Source organism: Kockovaella imperatae (genome assembly GCF_002102565.1).
Source record: "Kockovaella imperatae strain NRRL Y-17943 chromosome Unknown BD324scaffold_1, whole genome shotgun sequence".
In the NCBI taxonomy this organism is placed as follows: domain Eukaryota; kingdom Fungi; phylum Basidiomycota; class Tremellomycetes; order Tremellales; family Cuniculitremaceae; genus Kockovaella; species Kockovaella imperatae.
In genome coordinates, this window is record NW_019028941.1 from 1,753,751 (window position 1) to 1,774,578 (window position 20,828).

The 20,828-nt window shown below is 53.3% G+C and overlaps 9 protein-coding genes across 9 annotated transcripts; 5 read left to right on the plus strand and 4 right to left on the minus strand.

The window, feature by feature from the left end:
- Position 1: 1 nt before the first annotated feature.
- On the plus strand, positions 2-2,121 carry BD324DRAFT_596848 (putative Imidazoleglycerol phosphate synthase; the record flags this gene model as incomplete). The annotated part of the gene is made up of 3 exons (XM_022013869.1): positions 2-329; positions 388-463; positions 508-2,121. The coding sequence occupies exons 1-3, from the start codon at positions 217-219 to the stop codon at positions 2,119-2,121; spliced, it is 1,803 nt and encodes a 600-aa protein (XP_021874868.1). The 5' UTR covers positions 2-216.
- On the minus strand, positions 2,117-4,172 carry BD324DRAFT_613572 (putative serine C-palmitoyltransferase). Its single transcript, XM_022014510.1, has 6 exons — positions 3,524-4,172; positions 3,123-3,469; positions 2,972-3,079; positions 2,836-2,931; positions 2,266-2,794; positions 2,117-2,220 (listed from the first exon to the last, which is right to left on the minus strand). Exons 1-6 carry the CDS (start codon positions 4,092-4,094, stop codon positions 2,210-2,212), a joined length of 1,662 nt encoding a protein of 553 aa, XP_021874869.1. The 5' UTR covers positions 4,095-4,172; the 3' UTR covers positions 2,117-2,209.
- A 302-nt stretch (positions 4,173-4,474) lies between these two features.
- BD324DRAFT_48356 (hypothetical protein) lies at positions 4,475-6,736 on the plus strand. Its single transcript, XM_022012910.1, has 7 exons — positions 4,475-4,539; positions 4,595-5,687; positions 5,728-6,001; positions 6,101-6,128; positions 6,169-6,321; positions 6,373-6,461; positions 6,505-6,736. Exons 2-7 carry the CDS (start codon positions 4,638-4,640, stop codon positions 6,648-6,650), a joined length of 1,740 nt encoding a protein of 579 aa, XP_021874870.1. The 5' UTR covers positions 4,475-4,539; positions 4,595-4,637; the 3' UTR covers positions 6,651-6,736.
- An 884-nt stretch (positions 6,737-7,620) lies between these two features.
- Positions 7,621-9,013, plus strand: BD324DRAFT_613575 (ubiquitin-conjugating enzyme). The gene is made up of 5 exons (XM_022014511.1): positions 7,621-7,906; positions 8,145-8,271; positions 8,387-8,615; positions 8,667-8,733; positions 8,777-9,013. The coding sequence occupies exons 1-5, from the start codon at positions 7,904-7,906 to the stop codon at positions 8,879-8,881; spliced, it is 531 nt and encodes a 176-aa protein (XP_021874871.1). The 5' UTR covers positions 7,621-7,903; the 3' UTR covers positions 8,882-9,013.
- On the minus strand, positions 9,014-11,017 carry BD324DRAFT_613581 (hypothetical protein). The gene is made up of 3 exons (XM_022014512.1): positions 10,479-11,017; positions 9,860-10,440; positions 9,014-9,824 (listed from the first exon to the last, which is right to left on the minus strand). Exons 1-3 carry the CDS (start codon positions 10,903-10,905, stop codon positions 9,147-9,149), a joined length of 1,686 nt encoding a protein of 561 aa, XP_021874872.1. The 5' UTR covers positions 10,906-11,017; the 3' UTR covers positions 9,014-9,146.
- Positions 11,018-11,176: 159 nt separating this feature from the next.
- Positions 11,177-15,446, plus strand: BD324DRAFT_613582 (STAG domain-domain-containing protein). Its single transcript, XM_022014513.1, has 13 exons — positions 11,177-11,294; positions 11,335-11,375; positions 11,416-11,572; positions 11,613-11,839; positions 11,876-12,321; positions 12,355-12,499; positions 12,536-13,234; positions 13,270-13,416; positions 13,455-13,841; positions 13,879-14,058; positions 14,096-14,249; positions 14,286-14,521; positions 14,562-15,446. The coding sequence occupies exons 1-13, from the start codon at positions 11,204-11,206 to the stop codon at positions 15,363-15,365; spliced, it is 3,714 nt and encodes a 1,237-aa protein (XP_021874873.1). The 5' UTR covers positions 11,177-11,203; the 3' UTR covers positions 15,366-15,446.
- Positions 15,447-15,986: 540 nt separating this feature from the next.
- BD324DRAFT_48491 (hypothetical protein) lies at positions 15,987-17,257 on the minus strand. The gene is made up of 3 exons (XM_022012914.1): positions 17,108-17,257; positions 16,805-17,047; positions 15,987-16,717 (listed from the first exon to the last, which is right to left on the minus strand). The coding sequence occupies exons 1-3, from the start codon at positions 17,172-17,174 to the stop codon at positions 16,371-16,373; spliced, it is 657 nt and encodes a 218-aa protein (XP_021874874.1). The 5' UTR covers positions 17,175-17,257; the 3' UTR covers positions 15,987-16,370.
- BD324DRAFT_648082 (hypothetical protein) lies at positions 16,024-16,374 on the minus strand (the record flags this gene model as incomplete). Its single annotated transcript, XM_022017776.1, has 1 exon — positions 16,024-16,374. The coding sequence occupies one exon, from the start codon at positions 16,372-16,374 to the stop codon at positions 16,024-16,026; it is 351 nt and encodes a 116-aa protein (XP_021874875.1).
- A 488-nt stretch (positions 17,258-17,745) lies between the features above and the next one.
- BD324DRAFT_48738 (general substrate transporter) lies at positions 17,746-20,179 on the plus strand. Its single transcript, XM_022012921.1, has 13 exons — positions 17,746-17,988; positions 18,041-18,130; positions 18,169-18,397; positions 18,436-18,525; positions 18,567-18,687; positions 18,723-18,860; positions 18,898-19,005; positions 19,042-19,257; positions 19,299-19,412; positions 19,448-19,571; positions 19,608-19,698; positions 19,737-19,834; positions 19,871-20,179. The coding sequence occupies exons 1-13, from the start codon at positions 17,897-17,899 to the stop codon at positions 19,968-19,970; spliced, it is 1,611 nt and encodes a 536-aa protein (XP_021874876.1). The 5' UTR covers positions 17,746-17,896; the 3' UTR covers positions 19,971-20,179.
- The last annotated feature ends 649 nt before the right edge of the window (positions 20,180-20,828 follow it).

A 20,828-nucleotide genomic window follows, 5' to 3' on the forward strand; every position in this document is an offset into this window, starting at 1 on the left:
TGCAAGGCGAGAGCCATGCATAGTCTATGGCAAAGTCTTCAAGACCCATCGCACTCACCTCAGCTGACGTAAGCTGACCACGTGTGGCGACGAGACTCGAGTCAAAAAGTTCACGAATTATCTCTGAGGACAACGATGATAGCTGCTCGTACAGTCATTTGGTCTTCTGAGAAGCTGCGTGAGGCTGGATAACACTGGCGACTCAGACATCCCGATATGTCGGACTGGACTGTGCTACCTGTCCCCGAGGTGGATCAACCTAATGGTCATGCTTCTTCGTCCAAGTCGAGACTCTATATTCTAGACTATGGTGCGGGAAATGTCCGAAGGTGAGTGACGTGATGAGGCAGCTCTCACGCCAGATTGAACTGACTGTGAGCGTGTTAGTCTCGCCAACTCGATCCGAAAGCTCGGGTATGACTTTGAGTGGATCAAAGATGCTTCAGACTTTGACAAGGCAGAGGTGGGTAATCACATTTTGGCGTAGATTGAGATTCCGGTCGCCAGAAACTCATCTTCCCCGGAGTCGGTGCCTTTGGTCAAGCGACCGCATCATTATCAACCTCTGGTCTACTACCCCATCTACAACGCTATATCTCCTCTGGCAGACCCTACTTTGGTATCTGTATCGGAATGCAAGTCCTCTTTGAAACCTCCGCAGAATCTCCTTCCGCTCAAGGTCTGGGGATCTTGCCGTACAAGATACAAAAGTTTAAATCATCAGATGAACGCGGGAGAAAGAGTGTACCTCATATGGGTTGGAACTCGGCGTGGAAAGCGTGGTCTGATGACTCGAGTGAATTGCTGGCTTCAAGCGAGGATTTTTACTTTGTTCACTCCTACGCTGCTACCCTTCCATCGACTGAGACTCGGCCACCACCCTTCGCACACACACTGTCCAGATATGGAGGCGAGACGTTCATCTCGTCTGTTCGAAAAGGCAACGTCTTTGGAACGCAATTTCACCCTGAAAAGTCTGGCCCAGCTGGTTTGGATCTCTTAAAACGATGGCTTCAAGCGCCAGCTTCCTCCCTCGCTTCTCCATCAGAAACATACAGTCAACCTCAACTCCAGTCCCCCGACACCTCCCGATCTTCCGGGACAGGCCTCACAAATCGAATCGTGGCATGTCTCGATGTCAGGTCCAACGACGCTGGCGATCTCGTCGTGACCAAAGGTGACCAGTATGATGTTCGCGAAAAGACAGACGACAGAGGTGTTCGAAATCTTGGAAAACCAGTCGAGCTAGCCAGACGATACTACGAGGACGGCGCTGATGAGATTTGCTTCCTCAACATCACTTCGTTCAGGTCCTCTGCCCTTCAGGACCAACCAATGTTGGAGGTCGTCAAAGCCGCTGCGGAAACGGTCTTTGTCCCTCTGACCATCGGAGGCGGTATCAAAGATACGGTTGATCCAGATGGTACCCCACGGTCTGCTCTTGAGGTCGCAGGAGCGTACTTCCGCAGTGGAGCGGACAAGGTGTCTATCGGGTCCGATGCGGTCATTGCGGTGGAGGAGTTGTTGGCAAGACGAGCGAAAGGCGAACCTCCTTTGACCGGAAAAACGGCCATCGAAACGATCTCTGAAGGGTACGGATCTCAAGCTGTCGTCGTCTCGATTGATCCCAAGAGAGTTTACGTGGACGCCACACCGCCAAACTGGATCGAGAGCGTACCTGACAGTCATCGAGCTTGCGTCGTCGAGGGGTCCAAATCCACCACGAGGACACGAGACGAGGAACAAGGCAAAGCATGGTGGTACCAATGTACCGTCTCAGGTGGTCGAGCCGTGAGGGATATCGACGCGGTCCAATTGGCTCAAGGAGTTGAGCAGCTAGGAGCGGGAGAGATTCTGCTCAACTCGATAGATCGAGATGGGAGTGGAAAAGGATTTGACCTGGATCTCGTGAGATTGATCAGGCAAGCTGTCAGCATCCCCGTCGTGGCCAGCAGTGGTGCGGGGTCGTCTGAAGACTTTGTAGAAGTATTCAAGGCGACAGGTGTGGAAGCTGGACTGGCGGCGGGTATCTTTCATCGTAAAGAGGTGGGAATAGACGAGGTCAAGGACGCCTTGCGTAATAATGGTCAAGCAGTCAGACAATGCGGCATAGACATCTAGAGGGTATGCACCGGTAGTCAATGTGAAGAAAGGGTGTAATTAATAATTAATGTTATACTCTATATCCTGCCGGATCCACATCAGGAGACTAGCGTCGTTCTACAAAAGTCAGCACCACTCTAAATGGACTTGGGCACTACTCACTTGAGCAGACCTTGGTGATGGCCTGTTTGAGCGCCTGAGCAGCCTTTTCGACCTCCTTTTTCGTGAAGTTGCTACTCATACAGATTTTCAGACTCGGTTCCGGTTCCAGACCTTCCTGTCCTCGAAGTCGCCTCGCCCGGGTGACCAATACTTGACTGGTGTTCAGCGTCTCATCCACTATATCCTGGAGCATGGCTTCTTCCTCTTGCAGCGTTGACGGAGGATTTAAGAGGAAAATGTGGATCAGAGCAGATTGTGGATGAGAAGGGATATGGATCAAGGCTTCGTTGTTCGTCACGGCTGGCGGTGGCATGCTCTCAGAGGGGGTTATGTACGCAGGATCGCACGGCGGGACGGAGAATGGTGTAGGTTCCAGCTTGTTCAGAATCTGACGGAAAAGGAGGGAATTGGCTTGAAGCGCATTGAATAGCTCCGGCTGATTGTTGAAGACTGTCAAAGCGGTGGAGGCGGTCGTGGCTAACATGGCAGGCAATGATGCGGAGAAGACTGATGCTGAGGAATTGATACGCTGAGAGAGGGGTCAGATTGCAAACAGTATCTTGCACTGACCTGGTGAGAACAGACGACGGAAGAACCAGCGCAGAAACCTCCTCCTGCCGCACAGCCGTTGGCCATGGACGCTATCAGCATGTCGACCTCGCTAGCCTTGGAAGAGTGAGCATTGTCCAGCAAAACTGGTACTCACTGGAATGTTATAATGCTCCGTGACGCCCTTGCCGTGAGCTCCGATCATGCCAAATGAGTGGCTCTCGTCAAGCATTAAACGGTATTTGTATTTGTGCTTGAGCTCGATCTTATACTGGGTGAGACCTCGTTCCCTTCCGCGTTCTGCTCACCACTTTGGGAAGATCCACCATCATGCCGTCGTTTTCAAAGATTCCCTCGGTGACGATAAACTTTTTGGTCAACTTGCCTCCTTTTCGCTTTCGCTCCTTTTCGACTTGTTGCATGACCCGTTCCATGTCCTCCATATCGCCATGAGCGTACCATCTGATTTGAGATCGAGATATCTGTAAGCCCCTTTGGATGGCAAAATTGACACCTCTGTCCGCGACGATGATGTCTCCTCGCTTGGCAAAAGCGGGAATGACAGAGGCTGTCGTGGCGTATGCTTGTGAGTAGACAATGGCATCCTCTGTGCCTAAGAATTCGGCCACTTCGGATTGGAAACGAAGGTGGACGTCTGAGACAGGCATTTTGAGTTCTGGGAATCAAATGATGGTGTCACTGAGCTCACCCAAGAGTCCATAGAATCCTGCAGGTCCGCACGTCCCCACTCCGTACTCCTTCAACGTGTCGATGGCCGTTTGCTTCATCTGATCGGCTTCTACCAATCCCAGCCAATCAATAGATGCGAGGTTGAGCACAGACTTTCCACCGGCTGATAATTTGACATGCGTCCCACCTGGTCCATGGATAGTCGGGACGCTCGACAGCGTCTGGATATCCGACTCTTCCAGTTCTTCCACCAATGGTGCTGGTCTCCATTCGTCGACCAATTCGTCAATCTCCTTTTCACTGAATTTTATAAAACTCTTTCCTTGTCCTTCACCTCCAGTTCGACCTTTGAAAATGGTACGGATGGCAAAAGCGACGAGGAGCACCTCGAGCAGGGATCGATATGGATCATCCTGATAGGATGACTTGATGTATCGGAGGATGATGGGTGAACCTGGTATCCTGTGGAAGACGGAAGACAAGTTGAGGAAGAGAGAAGAGAGGATGGACAACAAGGGGAGAAGTGGAGCCGGCACCTCCATGGAGTTCGAGCCATGGTGCGACGTGGATGCTCCTGCAGCAGATGACATGGTGTGCTGGAGAAAACAATCAGTTGGTCGAGGCTGGGTTTCGAATCATTCGATAAATTAATGATAGATCGATGGAAGACGTGGGTCGCAACAACAGAGCGTCACCTCGTTTCTCCTGGTGATTAGTATTTCAGGGCTAATGATTTCAAGGTATTTCCTAATGCCGTATCAGAAGAATCTGTGCCGCACAAATCCAAGTGAAATCAAAGATTCTCGCCGCGTCGCGTTGCAGCACGAGGAAGAAAGTGGACAACCGCACCCACTCCCTTAACCCTCGCATCTCCTAACAACACTTGAACCAAGCATCTACTGCACCAAAGACGACAGACAAGTCAGGTCACAGCATCATCACTGGTGATCTGGGACCATTGTCACAAGTCTTCATTGCTCGACCTTTACAAAGGACCGACAACACCCCTTGAAGGGAGATCGAAACAACTGAGAGGTCATCCCGCCAAGTTTTTCCAATTCGTCAATCTAATCGTCATCATGTCTCCCAGGTGATCTTGCTGGAGCTTCCAAACTTGTCTGTTCGACTCGAGAATGTTTCAGGAAGACGACTATCTTGCCGAGATGGCCTCACCATCCTCCTCGTCCGTAGCAGAGACTATCCTACCCACTCCGGATCAACCATACTCGTCCAGACGATCATCTCTCGCCTCTCCCCAAGTGATGGATCCGGCGCATCACGATGACGGCGACCGCGATACTTGTTGTCCACCTGACGATTCTGTAGCTAAAGATCGGCAGGATGTCAACGCTTCTACATCCCCTGCATCATCAGCCAAACCTCAACCCATTATCAGTGTGGACAGAGCACAGAGACCGTTCTCAACCTCAACGAGCATGTCAAACCGATCTATTCGGAACGCTTCCAACCCTAATCCCCGTGCACCTCCGCCTCCGCCGATCCTGCTTCGTAGACCCACCGACATCGACAGTGCCCATGTGGAGGATATACCATTGCGCACGGGGTCTTCGGGGGGCGCGGGCTCCCCGTCACGATCCAACGCTAGAGGTCTCAATATCGCTGGACTGGCACCAGTCTTGGATGGCTCGGTGGAACCGGAGACGAGAGAGGAGCAGGACGCGCTGCACGCGCTACCTGTTGTTCTGCCAAGTCCCAGGAGACCATTCTTTGCTGGCGCGGATAACCATGGAGCTCCAAAATCTCCAGCTTGGCAATCGTTCGAAGTAGCTCAAAGCAGAGCACCGGCGTCACCTAACAAGGGTCGGAGACAAAGTACCGAGCTACCATTCTCACCTCTTGGACCCAACGCAAACGTGTTAAATCTACCTGCGAACCCTTTGACGCCTAGTCGGTTTGATCCCACACCACAGCATGGGATTCATGCCCGTAACATGTCACTCTTCTTTCCCACGCCTGGTCAACCATCTTCAGACAAATTGAGCGTGCCGCCGACGCCGAACTTTGCAAGTGCAGAGGGCACCGCCGTTATGCAAGCTCCTCACGCGGGGTCAAAGCACAAGATGCCGTTCGGAGGGTCAGGCGAATGGACATTTGGTAGAGCAGGCGGTGGCACGGCGACGGGCACACAGGAGACAAGTCGGAGCAAGCGGAGAGGTCATCATGTAGGTGTGAGGTGTATCCCTTCGCTGACATTGCTCACAGCACAAACACTCCTTATCACACAATTTTTTCTCCTTCCTCGACCCTACGCAGACCAATCCAGCGCTGGCTCGCTCACCTTCCCCAGCAGTCCCATCACCTCGGGTACTGGACACGCCACAACCCGTCCCCATGCCAATGCTCGCCACGCCCCACTTGCTACCCGGATCACCCACTCTGATCCCTCTACCGCCGTCCAAGAACAACCCTAAACGCCAATTGTTGATGTCATTATCCGCGATGGAATGCCTCATCGGCGCTGCGTTGTGGATCGAAGGTCAGATTAGCGGCTGGCGGTGTCTCGCTGGGATCGGTTATCTGGTCGTCTTTGACGGGATCGGCGTGGCGGTGGGTATTTTTGAGAGGGGTCACGAAGCTTGGCGAAGCGTCAGAAGGCCATACGGGTGAGCGCAGAGGCAGCTGGGTGGTGCTGATCCTATCCAGGTTCGCTCGTCTCACCGCGCTACTGTATTTCACACAGTCCCTTTTCCTGGTGTTTGCAGCGGTTTATATAGCGAAAGAATCTCTAGAATCGGTCGTTCTCGGTGCGGATGCACATGAGCATGGGCACACCGAGATCAGTGAGGGAGCCGACAGGTGGGCAGGAATGGAATGGACCTCTATCATATGCTGACCATTTACGACCAGACCCTTTCCTCGCCTGCTGCTCCTCGTCGCCGCATGTACAACCAGCTTCGCCGGATCATATCTGGGTAATCATCAGAAGCTCGTCGATGGTGCGTAAGAGACACCCGTTGACGGGCAGCTGATCCCCATCAGCGGTCGGGCCGTTGTTCCTGCCGTATCGTTACATGACCTCTCTCCTGGTCAAGAAAGGACCAACATTTCTCGGCAATCCGTTCAGCGTGACCACCACTGGCATGTGTTCAGTGGCTCTCCTGGGTAGCGTGATTGTGCCTTCGTAAGTACCTGGCGTCCGACGAAAGCCTGATAGCTATGGCAGCTCCTCCATTCATACGCTAGACTCCAGCCTGTCGCTTGCATTGACGATCCTCACCGTGGCGTTGTCCTACCCATCCTCCATTGCCTTTGCCCATGTCTTGCTACAGACTGCTCCTCCTGTCGAGTCGAGTCAGATGAAGGCATTGAAGCGAGCCATGAAGGAGATTGAGGAGGATCGCCGCGTCTTGGGACTAGGCACGACGCGCTGTTGGACAATTGGCGCGGGTCATGCTATGCCTCAAAGGGAAGACTCGTGGTCCTTCGCTACGCCTGGACACAGTCGGCAGCCTTCCCAGACTGGCTCTATGTCACCCGGATCCCCTTCCTCTCCTCTCTTCGGCCGATCACCCCTCTTGAATCAATTGGATTCACCCGAGTCACCCACGAGGAAATCTCACCAGCTTTTGACCACTCGTCATAGCGGTGCAGGTCTGGGTCTCGGTCTGGGCGGCGTCAACTCGACTGGCAAACTCGATGAACCTTATACTCCGTTGGTGGTCAATCTGACGGTACATGTGCATCCGGAGGTATCCGACAGGGATGTCCTCGAGGTCACTCGGATGGCCTGGACAAGGATAGATTCAGCGGTCGGCGGCAAGGGCAGGATCAAGTCAGCTGGAGGAATGGGCGAAGTGACTGTCGGCGTCGTGCGAGGATGGGAGGATAAGAAGGCAGGGCTCGCACAATGACTGGTACGAAATGGACGTAGCAATGACTTTTATGATCTATACGAGCCCATAATGTTTGACCTCATTTGCATTTGCATTTCGTGCTGCTGCCCTAGGGAGCAGCTGCGTTGTTCGTCAGTATTGCCTGCACCATCCGTACTTGATACATGGGTCCTGAGACATTCTCAACATCTAGCTCGCCATTTGGGAGAGATGGCGCCACTTTGTTGTGGAGGGGTCCGCCACTCGAGTCACACGCGCGACCATCAACCCATCCATTGACCTTCAATCCTTCATACCTCTCACTCGTCACATGTCTTTGAGCTCGACCACCCGTACATCAGTATCCTGAGAACGCAAGCGCACCAGCTTCCTGACCCCCGCCCGATTGTCTTTTCTCCGGTCAGCCGTCAGTCCGGCCGATCCTTCAAGCTTGGATCCTTTTTCCTATTGTGATTACCTTGGATACACCCTTTGAGAACACCTCAGCCCTCACATCGGCCTGCGAGCAATCTACAAGAGGTCTATCGACAGCCTACTGAGTCACTATGGTGAGTACAATGATCCCGGTCTCGCCTACTCGCGCGACTCGTCGCTATACCCTCCCTGCAGGACCCTCACACGACAGAGTGATTGCTCAGCAGGGATTCCAGCCATGAGACTCTGCGACGGTCTCTGGAAGCTCTCTGATAAGTGTTACGAGAGTCTGAGTCCCGTCTCGAGATGCACAGATACCCCTGGAGTCGTTGCCCGAGTCTATGCTGCTGCTGACATATGAAACCCTTTCAGAGTACGACCGCCAAACGAAGGCTGATTCGAGACTTTAAACGGTTGGCGTCGGATCCACCTGTGGGCATCTCTGGCAGTCCGAATCCTGATAACATCATGATCTGGAACGCTGTCATCTTTGGACCTCGTAGGTTTGATGAAGTGGTCCAAGATGTGTGAATTAGCACTAACGTCCATGTGTCCCTTTTGATCCGCTGGCTCTAATTGCCTCTCTCCTTCTTGTCAACCCTGCCTTACCACAGCCGACACACCGTTCGAAGATGGCTCCTTCCGACTCACCCTCACCTTTTCAGACTCCTACCCGAACAAACCCCCTACCGTCCGCTTCGTATCTAAAATGTTCCACCCGAATATTTACTCCAACGGCGAGCTGTGTTTAGATATCCTGCAAAATCGTTGGAGTCCGACATACGACGTAGCGGCCGTCCTGACCAGCGTACAGAGTTTGCTCAATGATCCAAATCCTCAGAGGTGAGTGCGGCAACGGAGCCTCAACAATCGACTCATATATGCCTCATCCAGTCCCGCCAACGTAGAGGCTGCGCAGCTGTACAAGGATAATATCAAAGAGTACGAGCGGAGAGTCAAGGTGAGTTTAAAAGGAGCACTAAGTGCCTGACAACGATCCTCAGACTACCGTGGAGGCTTCATGGATGGATCCTAACGAGACTATCGAGGAAGCACCAGCCGCAGGATCCTCAGCCACGGCTCAGCCGGCGCCTGTCCAGGCAGCATGATCTCAATTGTATGTGTTGGCCTGATCATATTTCCCCTCCATTCGAACCTCATGTAGCCTGTCTTTTGTTCTCCATTCATCCGTGTGCAAGTCTACACGAGCTTGCAAGGACAGCCTCAGCATCGTATCCAGCTATCTCTATGCATGTCTCGTGAGCTTGGATGCGTGCAAGATCGTAATCAGCCGTGGCAAGGCAATTGCTTTCCGCCCCGCCGCATACTCAAGCAAGCGACTGGCAGATGATAGATCTTGACTTGATATCAGTCTCAAGCGACAATGAGAGCCTGGCCAAACAAGGTCATCAAGACGAGCCGAATTTTCAAAAATGGCCGTATCAACCCTTCCCCAATACCGGCGCCCTGATACGATGAATCAATCTCGACACCTCGGATCCAGGTCCGAAATCGTAGACTGTATTTTGCGTCAAGATAGACTCGAATATGATCTCCGACTTCGACACCAGGACTAGGGCGATTGGATGGTTTGGGATCCAAGGACGATGGGAAATCAATGAATGGATCTGGCTTGGGTCCAGAGAGTCGAACCGACAGTGAACCAAATGGACGAGTCGGGTCTGACTGTAAAGGAGCAAGAAACGATTCCCAGAAATGTGCAAGGAGTTCTGGCGTCCAAATGATGTCCGGTGGCGAGGTTGAAGGGGTGGACTTTGACAATGGATCGATCAAGAGGGTTGCACAAGAGGGCACGGGAGCCGATCGCGGAGGTTCGCGATCGTGGTCCGAGTACCCGGGAATAATGACCGGCCCATGGAGCGGTATCATCCAGTAGAGTCGTTCTTTGGGGTGAGAAGAGAGCCATGACGTTAGGTTTGGCGTGAAGATGTGATGAGGAGTTGAGGTATAATATCTCGGGAGCACAAAGTCTGGCACAGTCGGACGTTTTTTCCTGACACCCTTTGCGGGGTATGCATCCAGCGTGTGAGGCTGGAGTCAGAACGATCTCATGCAGCGTCACTCACTCGCGGAATGATCGACCAGAACCGGTCATAGATTGCGTCCGACCGAATCAGTGATCTCCACCAGGCCTTGCGAGCGGCCCAATCTGGAGTCGAAAGATCTGTATAGTTCCCCGCAGCGTTCGCCCCCTGCAACATCTCGAGCAGTGGCTGTCGGGCTCGGGATATGCTGCGTGAAGAAGCGCGTGAGTTCGAAATCTGGGATGGTGGAATGTTTGACTGAGCCGGACTCGATGACACGAATGTGACTGATGAGTGGACAGTGGTTGCTTTGTATTTCCCTTTCCTGATTCGCCTAGCTTCCGGTGATTCTGGATGGTCCTCAACCACGGTGAGAGCGCTTTTCTGACTAGAGAAAAGCGTGATAGGGGGCGGAACCACCTCGCGGACAGTCTGCCATGTTGTCTTGAACTCATCGAGAGAGTCGAGAACGGGATCGAGATCCCCTGTCGGCATGGTCTGCCAATCAGGGAGACAATCTCCGACCAGCGGGCATCGCGAGTCGGGTTGGAGGCTTGGCATGGCATCGGAAGTCGGCGGAATGCCGATAGGCATCCATGAAGACCTCAGTGGCTGAAGATCACCTGATGGCGTCAGCTGGGGAAATGCTTGCAGAACTCACAGGAACAAGCGTATCTCAGTCCTGCAGAGTACCACAGTACGTCGGCCTCGACATACCCAAGCTCCTGGCCGTGCTGGTCTTGCTGAGTCTTTGTGACGTTCCGAGCCCTAGGTTCGCCGCCCCTGAGCTCCCAAAGCTTTCCCTCTCTCTCGCCTCGCCTCCATCCATCCGCCAACAGCTCCTGTCCCCGAATGACATGGCGAAGCTCTTCCTCGCTGGCGACATGAGTGTGAGGTCGTAGAGCGAGATGAATTGTATAGTCAGGAGGCAGAGAGGCAGTCGAGGCGCTGGCGAATGACTCTTGAATCTCCTCAACTTTGGACGCCTCGACAGCTGCCCGTCTTTGCCGACGAGCTCGAGGCAGTGATTGCGATAGGGACTCTGAGGCTGAATGGAGTCTTGCTCGAGTCGAACGCGTGTGAGGCATTTGAGAGCGAGCGAAATAGGGTCTCACCTATTGCGCGGCTGGAGGAAGGCTAGGTCGATGTCACCGTATAGACATGTCGAGGTTTGGATCCAGGATGAGTGATATGGTTGGAAAGAGATTTGGGATGTCACCGACAACCGCAACTTATGAAACGCGGACATCGCCGCTAAAACCGCTAAACCACGACCAGTTGCCCAATGAGGAAATAGTTGACCCTTGACGCGTCGCGGTTGATTGGACATGACACGGATTCGTTGCAACATTTTTACGATTTCGATTCACAACATTCTTCCACAACATGGCCATGGATCTAGCTAGTCCTGAACCAGAGGATGGACCAAGAAGAGGTGGGCGAGTGAGGAAGACAGTGGAGAGGTATAATCCGCCAGGTGCGTCGCGATGAAAAGCCTGGGAGCTGAAGGTTCGTAGCTAGAGCGGCAGAGCAGGAAGGCGAGGATGAACAAGACGAGGTGAGTGTGGGCACGATTCAGTCATTGACGCTGGTGTCAGAGCGATCTATCGGATGAGGAGCCCACACGACAGCCTGGCAAGAAGCGAATGTCGAATGGCAGACCGAAAAAGCTCGCCAAGCCAAAGAAGAAGGACGTAGGCGAGGAGATACCAGTGGAGCCTGTCGATGGGTTCAAGAACGACTCTGCACTGTTCAGTGAGGAAAGGGCATGGTGTTCACCACTGAAACTGCTCAGATGCCCTCCTATCGCCTGATATCGCGCTTCAACAGGTAGTCGATGATTGGGTCGAGACTTATCAGCAGACGGAGAATGATGAAGTGTCAGAGAAGGCAAGCATGCAAGAAATGGTGCTGTTCTTCGTCCGATGCTGTGGTCTGAGCGCAAACGTCGATGAGGACGAGGCGATGGACGAGGATGATATCATCGGGACGATTGAGAGGATACAGGATGAGAGTGTACATGTGAGTACAGGGAAATATTATCACGTTGACAATCAGCGCACCGCTGCTGTCTACCCGCTCGTTTCAAAGACTAAGAACCTGCGTCCCTTCCGAAACAATCTGAACAACCTCGTCCACCGGTTGATCAAGACCCTTGCACTCACACCCTGCCTCTACGAGACGTCGACTGCCAAGGGCGCTCGCTCCGCTGCCATACTACCCCTGCTCCTGAGCTGGCTCCACTCCATGTCCTCCTCGCCCCTCCGGCCCATTCGACATACCTCGACGTATATCACTTTAAAGATGATCTCGGCCCTGGCCGAAGTGGCATCAGAAATCAGCCAAGATCTAAGCGTCAAGCAGAGACAGCGTGACGTCGAGGTTCAAAAAGGCGGCAAAGGTCCAGCGGCTTTGAAAAGGGTCAAGACGTTGGAGGAGAAGGTAAATGAGGCAGGAACGAAGAAGGCGGCCCTGGATGCTGCATTGAATGATTCCTTCGATACGTGAGTGCAGCATTTGGCTCAGCTGAGTAGTAGGCTCTTTGTGCATCGCGTGCGAGACGCCGATCCGGCGATCCGCAAAGACTGCCTTCGAGAGCTAGGCGTCTGGATCAAAAAGTACGAAGAGTTCTATGTCACCAGAACACATTTGCAATACTTATCCAAAAGCCTCAATGATCCTGTGAGAAACCCTAGATGAATCTTCGCTGATATACAGGATGCCCATGCACGAGTCGAAGCTGTGAAAGCTGCCTCCAACTTGTTCTCTGGTGACCAACAATCTCCTGGTGCCAGGGATTTCTTGTCTCGACTCGCTCCAAGACTGGTCGAGATCGCTTTGCGAGATGTCGATCTCTCCGTGCGTGTCAACGCAATCTCGTTGATCACTCAAATCGACCAGACTGGCATGCTGGCGGATCCACAAGAGCATACTCAACGCACAGCTGAAGACCCGCGTCAGCGCGTTGCTCGGTTAATGTTCAACCATGAACCTCGGATTCGCAAAGCGATCGGAGGCTTTGTACGTGGTCTCTATGAGGAGGACGTGCAAAAACTTCAGACACAGTGGGCAGGAGCGAAGCAGGGCAAGAAGAAGCGGAGCGCAGCCGAGGACGACATAATGGAACGGCTTCGGTACAAGGCGCTCGCAGCTCTCCTTGTGGGCGTTTCTCGATCGCTGGAGGAGAGTGATGTGGGTTCGTCGCGTCAGGGTGCCGAGAGCAACACGATGGCTTCGTGGGCCAAAGCCGCGGTGGAGTCGCTCAGAAATGATTTCGAGGAGCTCCAGGAGTGGCACAAGCTCGCAGAGTATCTCTTGCTCGACCATTCGCAGAATGAGGAGTCGTGGCTGATGGAAGACGACGAGGAGACGATGATGCTGCATGTCTTGGTGGAGAGTGTGAAGCAGGACGATTCGGTGGGTGATATACAAGAACGTTCGCTGACAATCAGGATGGCGACGACCTGACCAAGACGCTGATCGATGTGGTTCCGAGACTCTTCACCAAGCACCAAGCCGATTCAGATCGGATATCTGGTATCTTGACCCTGGTAAAGCACATGAAACTGTCTGTCTACGCGGAAATGCGCAAGATGACGGTGAGCATGCTCGAACGCCCCAAGCACTGACAATCAAGGCCTATGAGAGTCTCTGGGATGATGTCATCAAGCAATTCCTCCAGCACACTGACGAGGATGTTCTGAAGAATGCCGCCGCGGCCATTGATCATCTTGCATCCGAGGATTCGACAGCGAATACCAACTCGACCAAGCTTGTCGAGCTCGAAGACAACCTGTTCGCGTCTTTGCGAGAAACAATCAATGGGGAGGAGGTTTTCAGCATGACATTGGAGGACGACCAATTGATCACACTCCAAGCCATCTTATTGCGCATCAAGCTGCTGCAAAAGACAGTTGACATCTCTGACGCTTTTGAGAGTGAGGAGGGTGGACAGAGCTCGGTGTGGGAGATCGTACTGGCGTTTGCGGAGCGAGGAGAGGTCGGGTACAAGGCAGAGTCGATGGTGGGTTTTGACCATCCGGGGGAACTGACGCGTGTAGCTTGTCGAGCAGGCGATTCGGGTCATTCTCTTCCACATTGCCCGTTTGTTGAAAAACCTTACGAAAAGCGAGGACGCTTCGAAGCTCGAGTCGGTGAATGTCAAGATCAATCGAGCGGTCAAGATGTACGACAGGTTGGCCCTGATGCCGGGCAATGCCTCGGACAGTGTTCGTCAAAAGGTATGCGGACTTGAGTGGCAGACTGCTCACTCCTCAGGCTTTCAGGTCGTTTCTCGAACTCCACACTATGTGCCGAACGCCTGCGGCAGCTGCGTGCACCCTGACAATGAACTCCGAGGTGCAGAATCGTGTTGGTCAAAGTTTTGGCCAGATCGCCGAGGCGTTCATCTCTGATCAGGGGGAGACTGATGGCAAGTGGAAAGGTTTAGACAGTGCTAAAGTGTCAGACTCGCGAGCACTGAACGAGAATCTCTTTCTCAAAGTTGCCGCAAGTTTTGTCGGGGCTGTTCAATGTGGCGTGTTGGACATTGATCACGCCAAAGACCCGTTGGCTCTGTTTGGACGATGTGGTCCGACCTATGACGCCGTCACCAAAAAGTTGGCCGAAGTGCTTCGTGACGAGGGCATTTATAACAAGCAAGCGGATCTGGTTCAGCATGTGGCGGATTCAGCGTTGAAAGCGGTGAGCGAGTCGGGCGGCAGGTCCACGCTAAACTGATCAGTCATTCACGACATTTCTGGAAGGCGACGACGAAGAGCCCACCGCCACGGTGGCTCTCGCCAAGACCATCGCCTCTTCCTTCATCGTTCATGGCACCCACTTCACCGTCCTGCGCCAGATCCATCCCAACGATGTGTGCGACATGCACCGATCCTGTCTGGATTTCATCTCTCGTCGCTTGGCCAACTATCACCGACAACTCAAGTCGGGCAATCGAAAGTCTGGCTTAAATCAAGATCATGCGCAGCGGAAATTCAATCAATGTCTGGCATTCTTCAAGGTTCTTGTTCACCTGCTCGGGCCGATCACGGGGACTGGCGCCGTCAGCATTCGTAAGGAGATGGAAGAGATTTGGAAGACGACGGGTATGAGGCCTGGCAATGCCAAGGCGTGGGACAGCTGGCGAGCATATGACAAGCGTTTGGTCAACATTGCGTCAAAGGATCCCAATGTCAAAATGATGGTGACGCAGAAGGCTGTCGAGGACGAGGACAGTGCAGAGAGCTCGGAACATGAGGAGGAGGCGACGGAAGCGGCCGAAGAAGACGAAGTGGCGCTGGAGTCTGAGGCGTCTGGACCGAAGTCATCGACGCCGCTCAAGAGATCGCGACAGAATCTCAGTCGGGACCCAGTTGAGGCCGAAGAAGAAGAGGTGGAGGAGCCGGAGGAGCCGATTGAGAGGTCACCGGAGCCGTTTGCTGATGTTGAGATGAATCTCAACGTGGAGGAGGTGGAACCTGATGAGGGGAGGTCGGGCAAAGCTCAGAACGGTTCCGAGCCGAAGAAACGCAAGGTCAGGAGGTAGATAAGGATGGACATGTTGTATATACTTATTTTTTGTTTCTATAAGAGCTTATGATGCCTTCATGCATGGGTGCTCCAGGTCCGTAAGGAATGGGTAGTTCGAGACACTCGGTCGGTTGCTGGGAACATCATTCACGTGCCAGAAAACTTATCCGCTTGCGTAGGCAGGACGACGATCGTGAGAGCTCATTATGTATCGCAAGGTGCGACCTAACCAATCTTCTTCAGCCCTATACCTAATCTCTGCCGCCCCGAAAATCTTGACTACTGAGGACGCGAGATGAGGCCATTGAGAGCGAATAGAGCGAATACGTCCTGAGCCACGCTCAAGGTATGTACACCTTCGATGCCACTCGTGTTCGGATGTCTTAGTGGCAGCCCAGCTATTCCGAGGACGAAAATGATCCTGTGTCACCTCTGATGCTCTCCCTGTTAGAGTGACTTTATGGTAGCCGAGCCACTCACAGGATGAGTATGGTCAGGTGTCGCATCTGTTGCTCGTGTCTGGTTCTGATACAAGCATGTCATTAGATCTCTCGACTACAAAGACAACCAAGCCCCTGGTTCTATGCTGACAACGAATCAAGACATGGTTTTTCAATCTGCTTACTCGTCAGTGCGCGCGCTCTGCCTGATACTCACCCTTAAACTTTCACAGCTCAGACAGCGCTCATTATGAAAGCCGCCAACAACCAAGCCAACACCGCAGACAGGACCACGGGCTTGCTACTTTCGAACCCTGCACCTGTCGCTGCATTCCCATGACACCCATACGCCAGGTTTGAGAAATTTCCTCCAGAGTATCTCAGCCCACGGCCGCATCCTTCGTATAAATCAGAGAACTGGCTGTACGTGTTGGCGTGAGGCTGTCGAGAGCAGTATCCTGTGTAATAGTTGAGGAATCCTCCTGCTGCATTACAACAATCCCATGCGGCGGCAGAGACGTTTGCGTAGCATTGATCCAGAGGGATCGAGTAGGTCGCGTTGCCCATGTTTCCGTTAATGCTCATCGTGAGAAGAAGACCTTTGAGAGGTGTGGCAACGATAGGGCTCCACGGCGGTTTGCGTTTAAGACGACACCATAGGTCATTATATATCGATTTTTTTGAGTATGCCTCAAGCGTCCGACCACAGTGGCCATGTGAGGCACACGTACAGAAATACGCCACAGTGATATTCTGGTACCCAGGAGCACATGGTTGTGTCCCTGGCCGGCGGAAATCTGCTCGGGTCGACCTGCCTCGGGAACAAAATGGCGGAGATTGGCATGAATGCATCGCCATGGAATGGGATCGAGGCACGGAATTGGTGCGGAATTAGCGCGGAAGTAGTGATGAGTCCTTATTGTCGGGCCTTCTGGTGCGGATGGATCATGAGCTCAGATTGTGGGGGCTATCATGTGTTGCGATAGTGGAGAGTGTAAGAAAAGGCCAGACATACAGTTTTCTATACTGAGTATCAGCCACGAGCGACTATACCACATCTGCGGCATTCTTGCGACTCCAAGATTCATTTTGGGTGTATAACGAACGATGACGAGGATGGTGGCACCTGTCAGTCTCTCGCGAGCAACATTTCCTCCAGATAATGCTCCTTGTGTGACTCTGTGTGACTCTGTGTGAGTATTTTTGCCGGATTTTCGAACGCTTGACTTAACACGACGGTTGGGAGAGAGTAGACGAGCTGACTCATAGGTCGTCAGCATAGCAGACTATCTTACCTGACACTGATTCGGTGATGTACATGCTGTCCTGATGTGTGCTGGGGCCTTGTCGGGCGAATGGTCTCGTCTCACACCCAAAATTGACATATCAGGCGCCTCTCGCTCAATCGTGGGCGGGCTGCCCTTTGCTCATGAGATCGGTCGACGATCTGTCTATGTAGATATTGATGAGATCCCATCACAAGTGGAGATCTCTTTTGGCAGGACGCTGGATCATGTCACGTGGACACACACTCCCTTGATCCATGCAATTGCTTGTTTCGGCAAATTCCAGGTATTACATTTAGGCATAAAAATGAAGTGAATGTAATATCGGTGACTCCACGACAGAACGGGGCGCAGCGCAGGACCGCACGAAGGTCGATCGACATACAATCAATGTGTATGATCCAACGGAAGCTTGCTCCCGCGATCGATTCGATGCCTTTGGCCCGACGATCGGACGCAGGTCTTCTCCGAACAAGTGGGTGTGGGAGCTTGGCAATTAAGGCAGGGTCACATACCTGAGTCCAATGAATCTCCTCTGACAGAAAGATCGCCTCTTGGCCGCAGTATCAAAGCATTGGTCACTCACTGAAATACGTTTGACCAGCACACTTTGCTGAACCCGAATCACATATCGGTCGTGCCCGACCGAAGCTGACACCATTTCTCCACCTAGCTCCCTAGACGAGCAGTCGTATCCTCTGTTGCCTCTTACAAGGGACAGTGTTCGCCCGCCGTCTCCAACCAATTCTTGGGACGACTTTACCACCTCTGCGGTCCAACGCTCAAACGCGCGTGTACACGCTCAGCCGAGTCCAAACAACATGGGCTTCTTTGACAATGTCAGACATTGGGACAAGTTCAAAGTCCGACGGTATGTCATCCTTCTGGCTCTGAGTCTAGCCGGTGATGGCTGGTGAGTCTCTCCACATGTGGAACCTGCCTTACGCATCGCTCACCCTCCCAAGGACTTATGAGTCGTCGGTTATTGCGTCCATCATTCAGTTGCCCCAATGGATCCAGCATCTGGGATATGATGTGGCGGTCGGGATACCAGAGTGAGTACGGGATGAAACGAGCGGGGCTGACCTTCCAGCGCTCAGAACCAATGGATCGGCCCTGTGTACTCTTTGGGCCAGCTCGTCGGCGGACTGATGGCCGCATTCGTGCTGGACAAGTTTGGACGACGACCTTGCATGTGGGTCGGTGCGTTGTTCATGCAGCTGTCGACGGCGCTTTTGGTCTGGAGTCCGAGCTTTGGCGTGGTGATCGCTGCTCGAGTCATCGAGGGGGTGTCGATTGGATTCCTGCTGCTGGGCTACCAGGTGGGGGTCCAGATATGGGAGGGGCTCGCTGATGATAGATCTTTGCCGTGGAAATTGCGGCGAAGGAAGACAGGGGTTTTGTGTCGTCATTTTCGCTGATGACTGGGAATTTCTTTTCCTTGTTGGCGGTGGGTATGATTCATGCGTGACTCGTTTGACGCCGGCACAGGCTGGCTTGATCTATGGCATCACATATTCGACCGGGAACGCCGGGTGGAGAGCCTCACTCGCGGTGACCTTCATCCCCGCGACGTTCCTCATCTGCGTCCTGCCCTGGGTCCCAGAGTCTCGTAGGCTAGACGCGTGAAACAATGGCTGACCCTAGCTCGATACCTCTACGAGAAGAAAAAGTATGACCAATGTCGCAAAGTGGTCGGACACTTGCACGGGTGCACCTTTGATGATAACGATGAGATGGTCCTGTCAGAAGCCGCAGAGGTGGAGTTTGAGGCCATGCGAGCGGGTGAGTGTAGCCATGTGGGCGCGGCGCTGATCTTTAGCCATCTCGTGGGATCAGGAACACGGTCAGGACAAGTGGTCGGCTTTGTGGAACACGAAAGCCGCCAGGTACAGGTCGTTTGTGGCGTTCTCGAGTCAATCGTGGTGGGGTGAGCTGTGCGTGTAGACGCAGGCTCACGACTCAGCGTGGAACGGAGGATCAGTCTTCACCTACTACTATACCAAGGTGTACGACTCGGCGGGCATCACCAATCCACATGTTCAGTTCGGTCTGGCAGGGGTTCAGAACGCTTCTTGGTGTGTCGGGGGGATCCTCGGGGGTTATCTGTTAGATATCTGGGGGAGACGAACGAACTATCTCATCGGCGTGGGCGAGGCGTGTATATGTCTCCTGATACAGTGTAAGTGATTGTAGCGTGAAGTCGCTGATCCATCCTTCCAGGCGCCCTGGCCGTTGGCATCTTTGACAAGGGAATCGAGAATCACGCGGCGGGCGCTGGATTTGTCACGGTGTACCTCCTGCAATGGTTTCTCTGGGTCATGTTCTTCTCCCCTGGTGGGTTACCGCGGCAGAAGTCAAGCTGACAGCAGTCGTCAACATGCTTCCCGCAGAGATATACTCGGCTGGTCTCCGAGCACGAGGCTACGCCATCTCAAACATCTTTTCCATGGCAGTAGGGTTTGCGACGCAGTACTCGGCCCTGCCGATGTACGAGTGAGTGGAAGCTGCATCATCGGAGCTGAGTCTCAGACGGATGCACGGGTGGATCTGGCTATTCTTCGCCGGTTGCATGGCTTTCGCATTCATCGTCATCTACTTTACGTATCCCGAGACCAAAGGGGTGAGTCGGGGAGTTTACCGGCTTGAGCTGACCCTCAGATGACCCTGGAGGAGGTTGAAATCGTGTTTGGCACTGGAGCAGGACAGCGAGTCAAAGCGGCGTTGGGAAGGAGCTCGGCACAGGATCCGACGACTCCGTGAGAAGCTAACGGTGTCGCTAAGCTGACTTGCAGGATCCACTACAAGGCGGAACCGGAAGACGATGATTCATTCAAAGCTGGACTCAGGGATAGTGACCCACACACCCCCGTGATCGAGGAACTCAGGGTCTGACTCAGTGTGAGACAGGATGTATGATTGCGGCTCAAAAGCGAATGCGTTGTCAAGCATGGTGTGCGGAGGATTGACGGTCGAGTACTGAACAACGAGAGGCTCGCGCTCAACAAGATTGATGTGGCTTTGGAGTGCTGAACTGAAGTGGACAAGTGCTGACGATTGAGGCTGCAGAACGGGCGCCGACCATGTGGGGTTTTCCCCTCGCCTTGCTCTCTCCCCAGAGTCACGGTAGTTTGTGGCAGGTACATCGGTCGGGTGGGAGGATCAGCAAGACTAGGTCCAGGCGCTGACTGCGGACTCGACACCTAAATGGCGATGAGTGACCGTACCAGGCGCACTGGCGTCCCGCAGACACTTCCAACACTGTGGCATATCTGACGGCTCTCTCGAGAGGATTCAGGTACTCCGTCATTCATGCAATTCCCGATCTGCTGCTCCGACAGAGTGGATGTCATGCGAGCAGTCGAGATGTGGTATCCGTCTTCACCCTTAGCCCGGCTGCTTCTGAATCACCAGGCCCAGCCAGAAAACCCATACATTCTTCGATCACGTTCTGCCACAAAACCGCACAAGGTCCATGCTGGACCCCGACGGCTATGTTTAGGAGGCAGGGGCGGTGTCAGGGTTTTGGGCGGTTCAGGCAGCTTAAGGGACTATGCGATATGACATTGGTCGATCTGTTTGACTGTTGACTGTGATGCTGGCGAGAGAGCGTCGAGGCGGGTGTGGCGGGTGTAGTAACTGCTGCTAAATGTTGATGGCAGAACTTGTGGCGAGACTGGTGATCACATGGATGCTAGAGGGGCATCGAATTGTTGGGCCACTGTGTATCAGTGTGATGCATAAGAATTCACC

Excerpts from the sequence above, each read along its gene's own strand:
- BD324DRAFT_613581 (XM_022014512.1), bottom strand. The coding sequence starts at position 10,905 with ATGCCTCACACGCGTTCGACTCGAGCAAGACTCCATTCAGCCTCAGAG. Across the intron at positions 10,441-10,478 it reads ACTGAGATACGCTTGTTCCT|GTGATCTTCAGCCACTGAGG; the intron begins GTGAGTTCTGCA and ends TGACGCCATCAG. Across the intron at positions 9,825-9,859 it reads TCTGGTCGATCATTCCGCGA|CCTCACACGCTGGATGCATA; the intron begins GTGAGTGACGCT and ends TTCTGACTCCAG.
- BD324DRAFT_48738 (XM_022012921.1), top strand. The coding sequence starts at position 17,897 with ATGGGCTTCTTTGACAATGTCAGACATTGGGACAAGTTCAAAGTCCGA. Across the intron at positions 18,526-18,566 it reads ATTTCTTTTCCTTGTTGGCG|GCTGGCTTGATCTATGGCAT; the intron begins GTGGGTATGATT and ends ACGCCGGCACAG. Across the intron at positions 19,258-19,298 it reads TATATGTCTCCTGATACAGT|GCGCCCTGGCCGTTGGCATC; the intron begins GTAAGTGATTGT and ends CCATCCTTCCAG.
- BD324DRAFT_48491 (XM_022012914.1), bottom strand. The coding sequence starts at position 17,174 with ATGTCAATTTTGGGTGTGAGACGAGACCATTCGCCCGACAAGGCCCCA. Across the intron at positions 17,048-17,107 it reads AGCACACATCAGGACAGCAT|CTCGTCTACTCTCTCCCAAC; the intron begins GTACATCACCGA and ends CCTATGAGTCAG. Across the intron at positions 16,718-16,804 it reads GATACTCAGTATAGAAAACT|GCCCGACAATAAGGACTCAT; the intron begins GTATGTCTGGCC and ends CCGCACCAGAAG.
- BD324DRAFT_613582 (XM_022014513.1), top strand. The coding sequence starts at position 11,204 with ATGGCCATGGATCTAGCTAGTCCTGAACCAGAGGATGGACCAAGAAGA. Across the intron at positions 11,295-11,334 it reads GGAGAGGTATAATCCGCCAG|CTAGAGCGGCAGAGCAGGAA; the intron begins GTGCGTCGCGAT and ends GAAGGTTCGTAG. Across the intron at positions 12,500-12,535 it reads CCAAAAGCCTCAATGATCCT|GATGCCCATGCACGAGTCGA; the intron begins GTGAGAAACCCT and ends GCTGATATACAG.
- BD324DRAFT_48356 (XM_022012910.1), top strand. The coding sequence starts at position 4,638 with ATGTTTCAGGAAGACGACTATCTTGCCGAGATGGCCTCACCATCCTCC. Across the intron at positions 5,688-5,727 it reads GCAAGCGGAGAGGTCATCAT|CACAAACACTCCTTATCACA; the intron begins GTAGGTGTGAGG and ends CATTGCTCACAG. Across the intron at positions 6,002-6,100 it reads CGCTGCGTTGTGGATCGAAG|CTTGGCGAAGCGTCAGAAGG; the intron begins GTCAGATTAGCG and ends GGGGTCACGAAG.
- BD324DRAFT_613575 (XM_022014511.1), top strand. Across the intron at positions 8,272-8,386 it reads CGCTGTCATCTTTGGACCTC|CCGACACACCGTTCGAAGAT; the intron begins GTAGGTTTGATG and ends GCCTTACCACAG. Across the intron at positions 8,734-8,776 it reads AGTACGAGCGGAGAGTCAAG|ACTACCGTGGAGGCTTCATG; the intron begins GTGAGTTTAAAA and ends AACGATCCTCAG.
- BD324DRAFT_613572 (XM_022014510.1), bottom strand. The coding sequence starts at position 4,094 with ATGTCATCTGCTGCAGGAGCATCCACGTCGCACCATGGCTCGAACTCC. Across the intron at positions 3,080-3,122 it reads TGGTGGATCTTCCCAAAGTG|ATCGAGCTCAAGCACAAATA; the intron begins GTGAGCAGAACG and ends ACCCAGTATAAG. Across the intron at positions 2,932-2,971 it reads CGGAGCATTATAACATTCCA|GCTAGCGAGGTCGACATGCT; the intron begins GTGAGTACCAGT and ends CACTCTTCCAAG.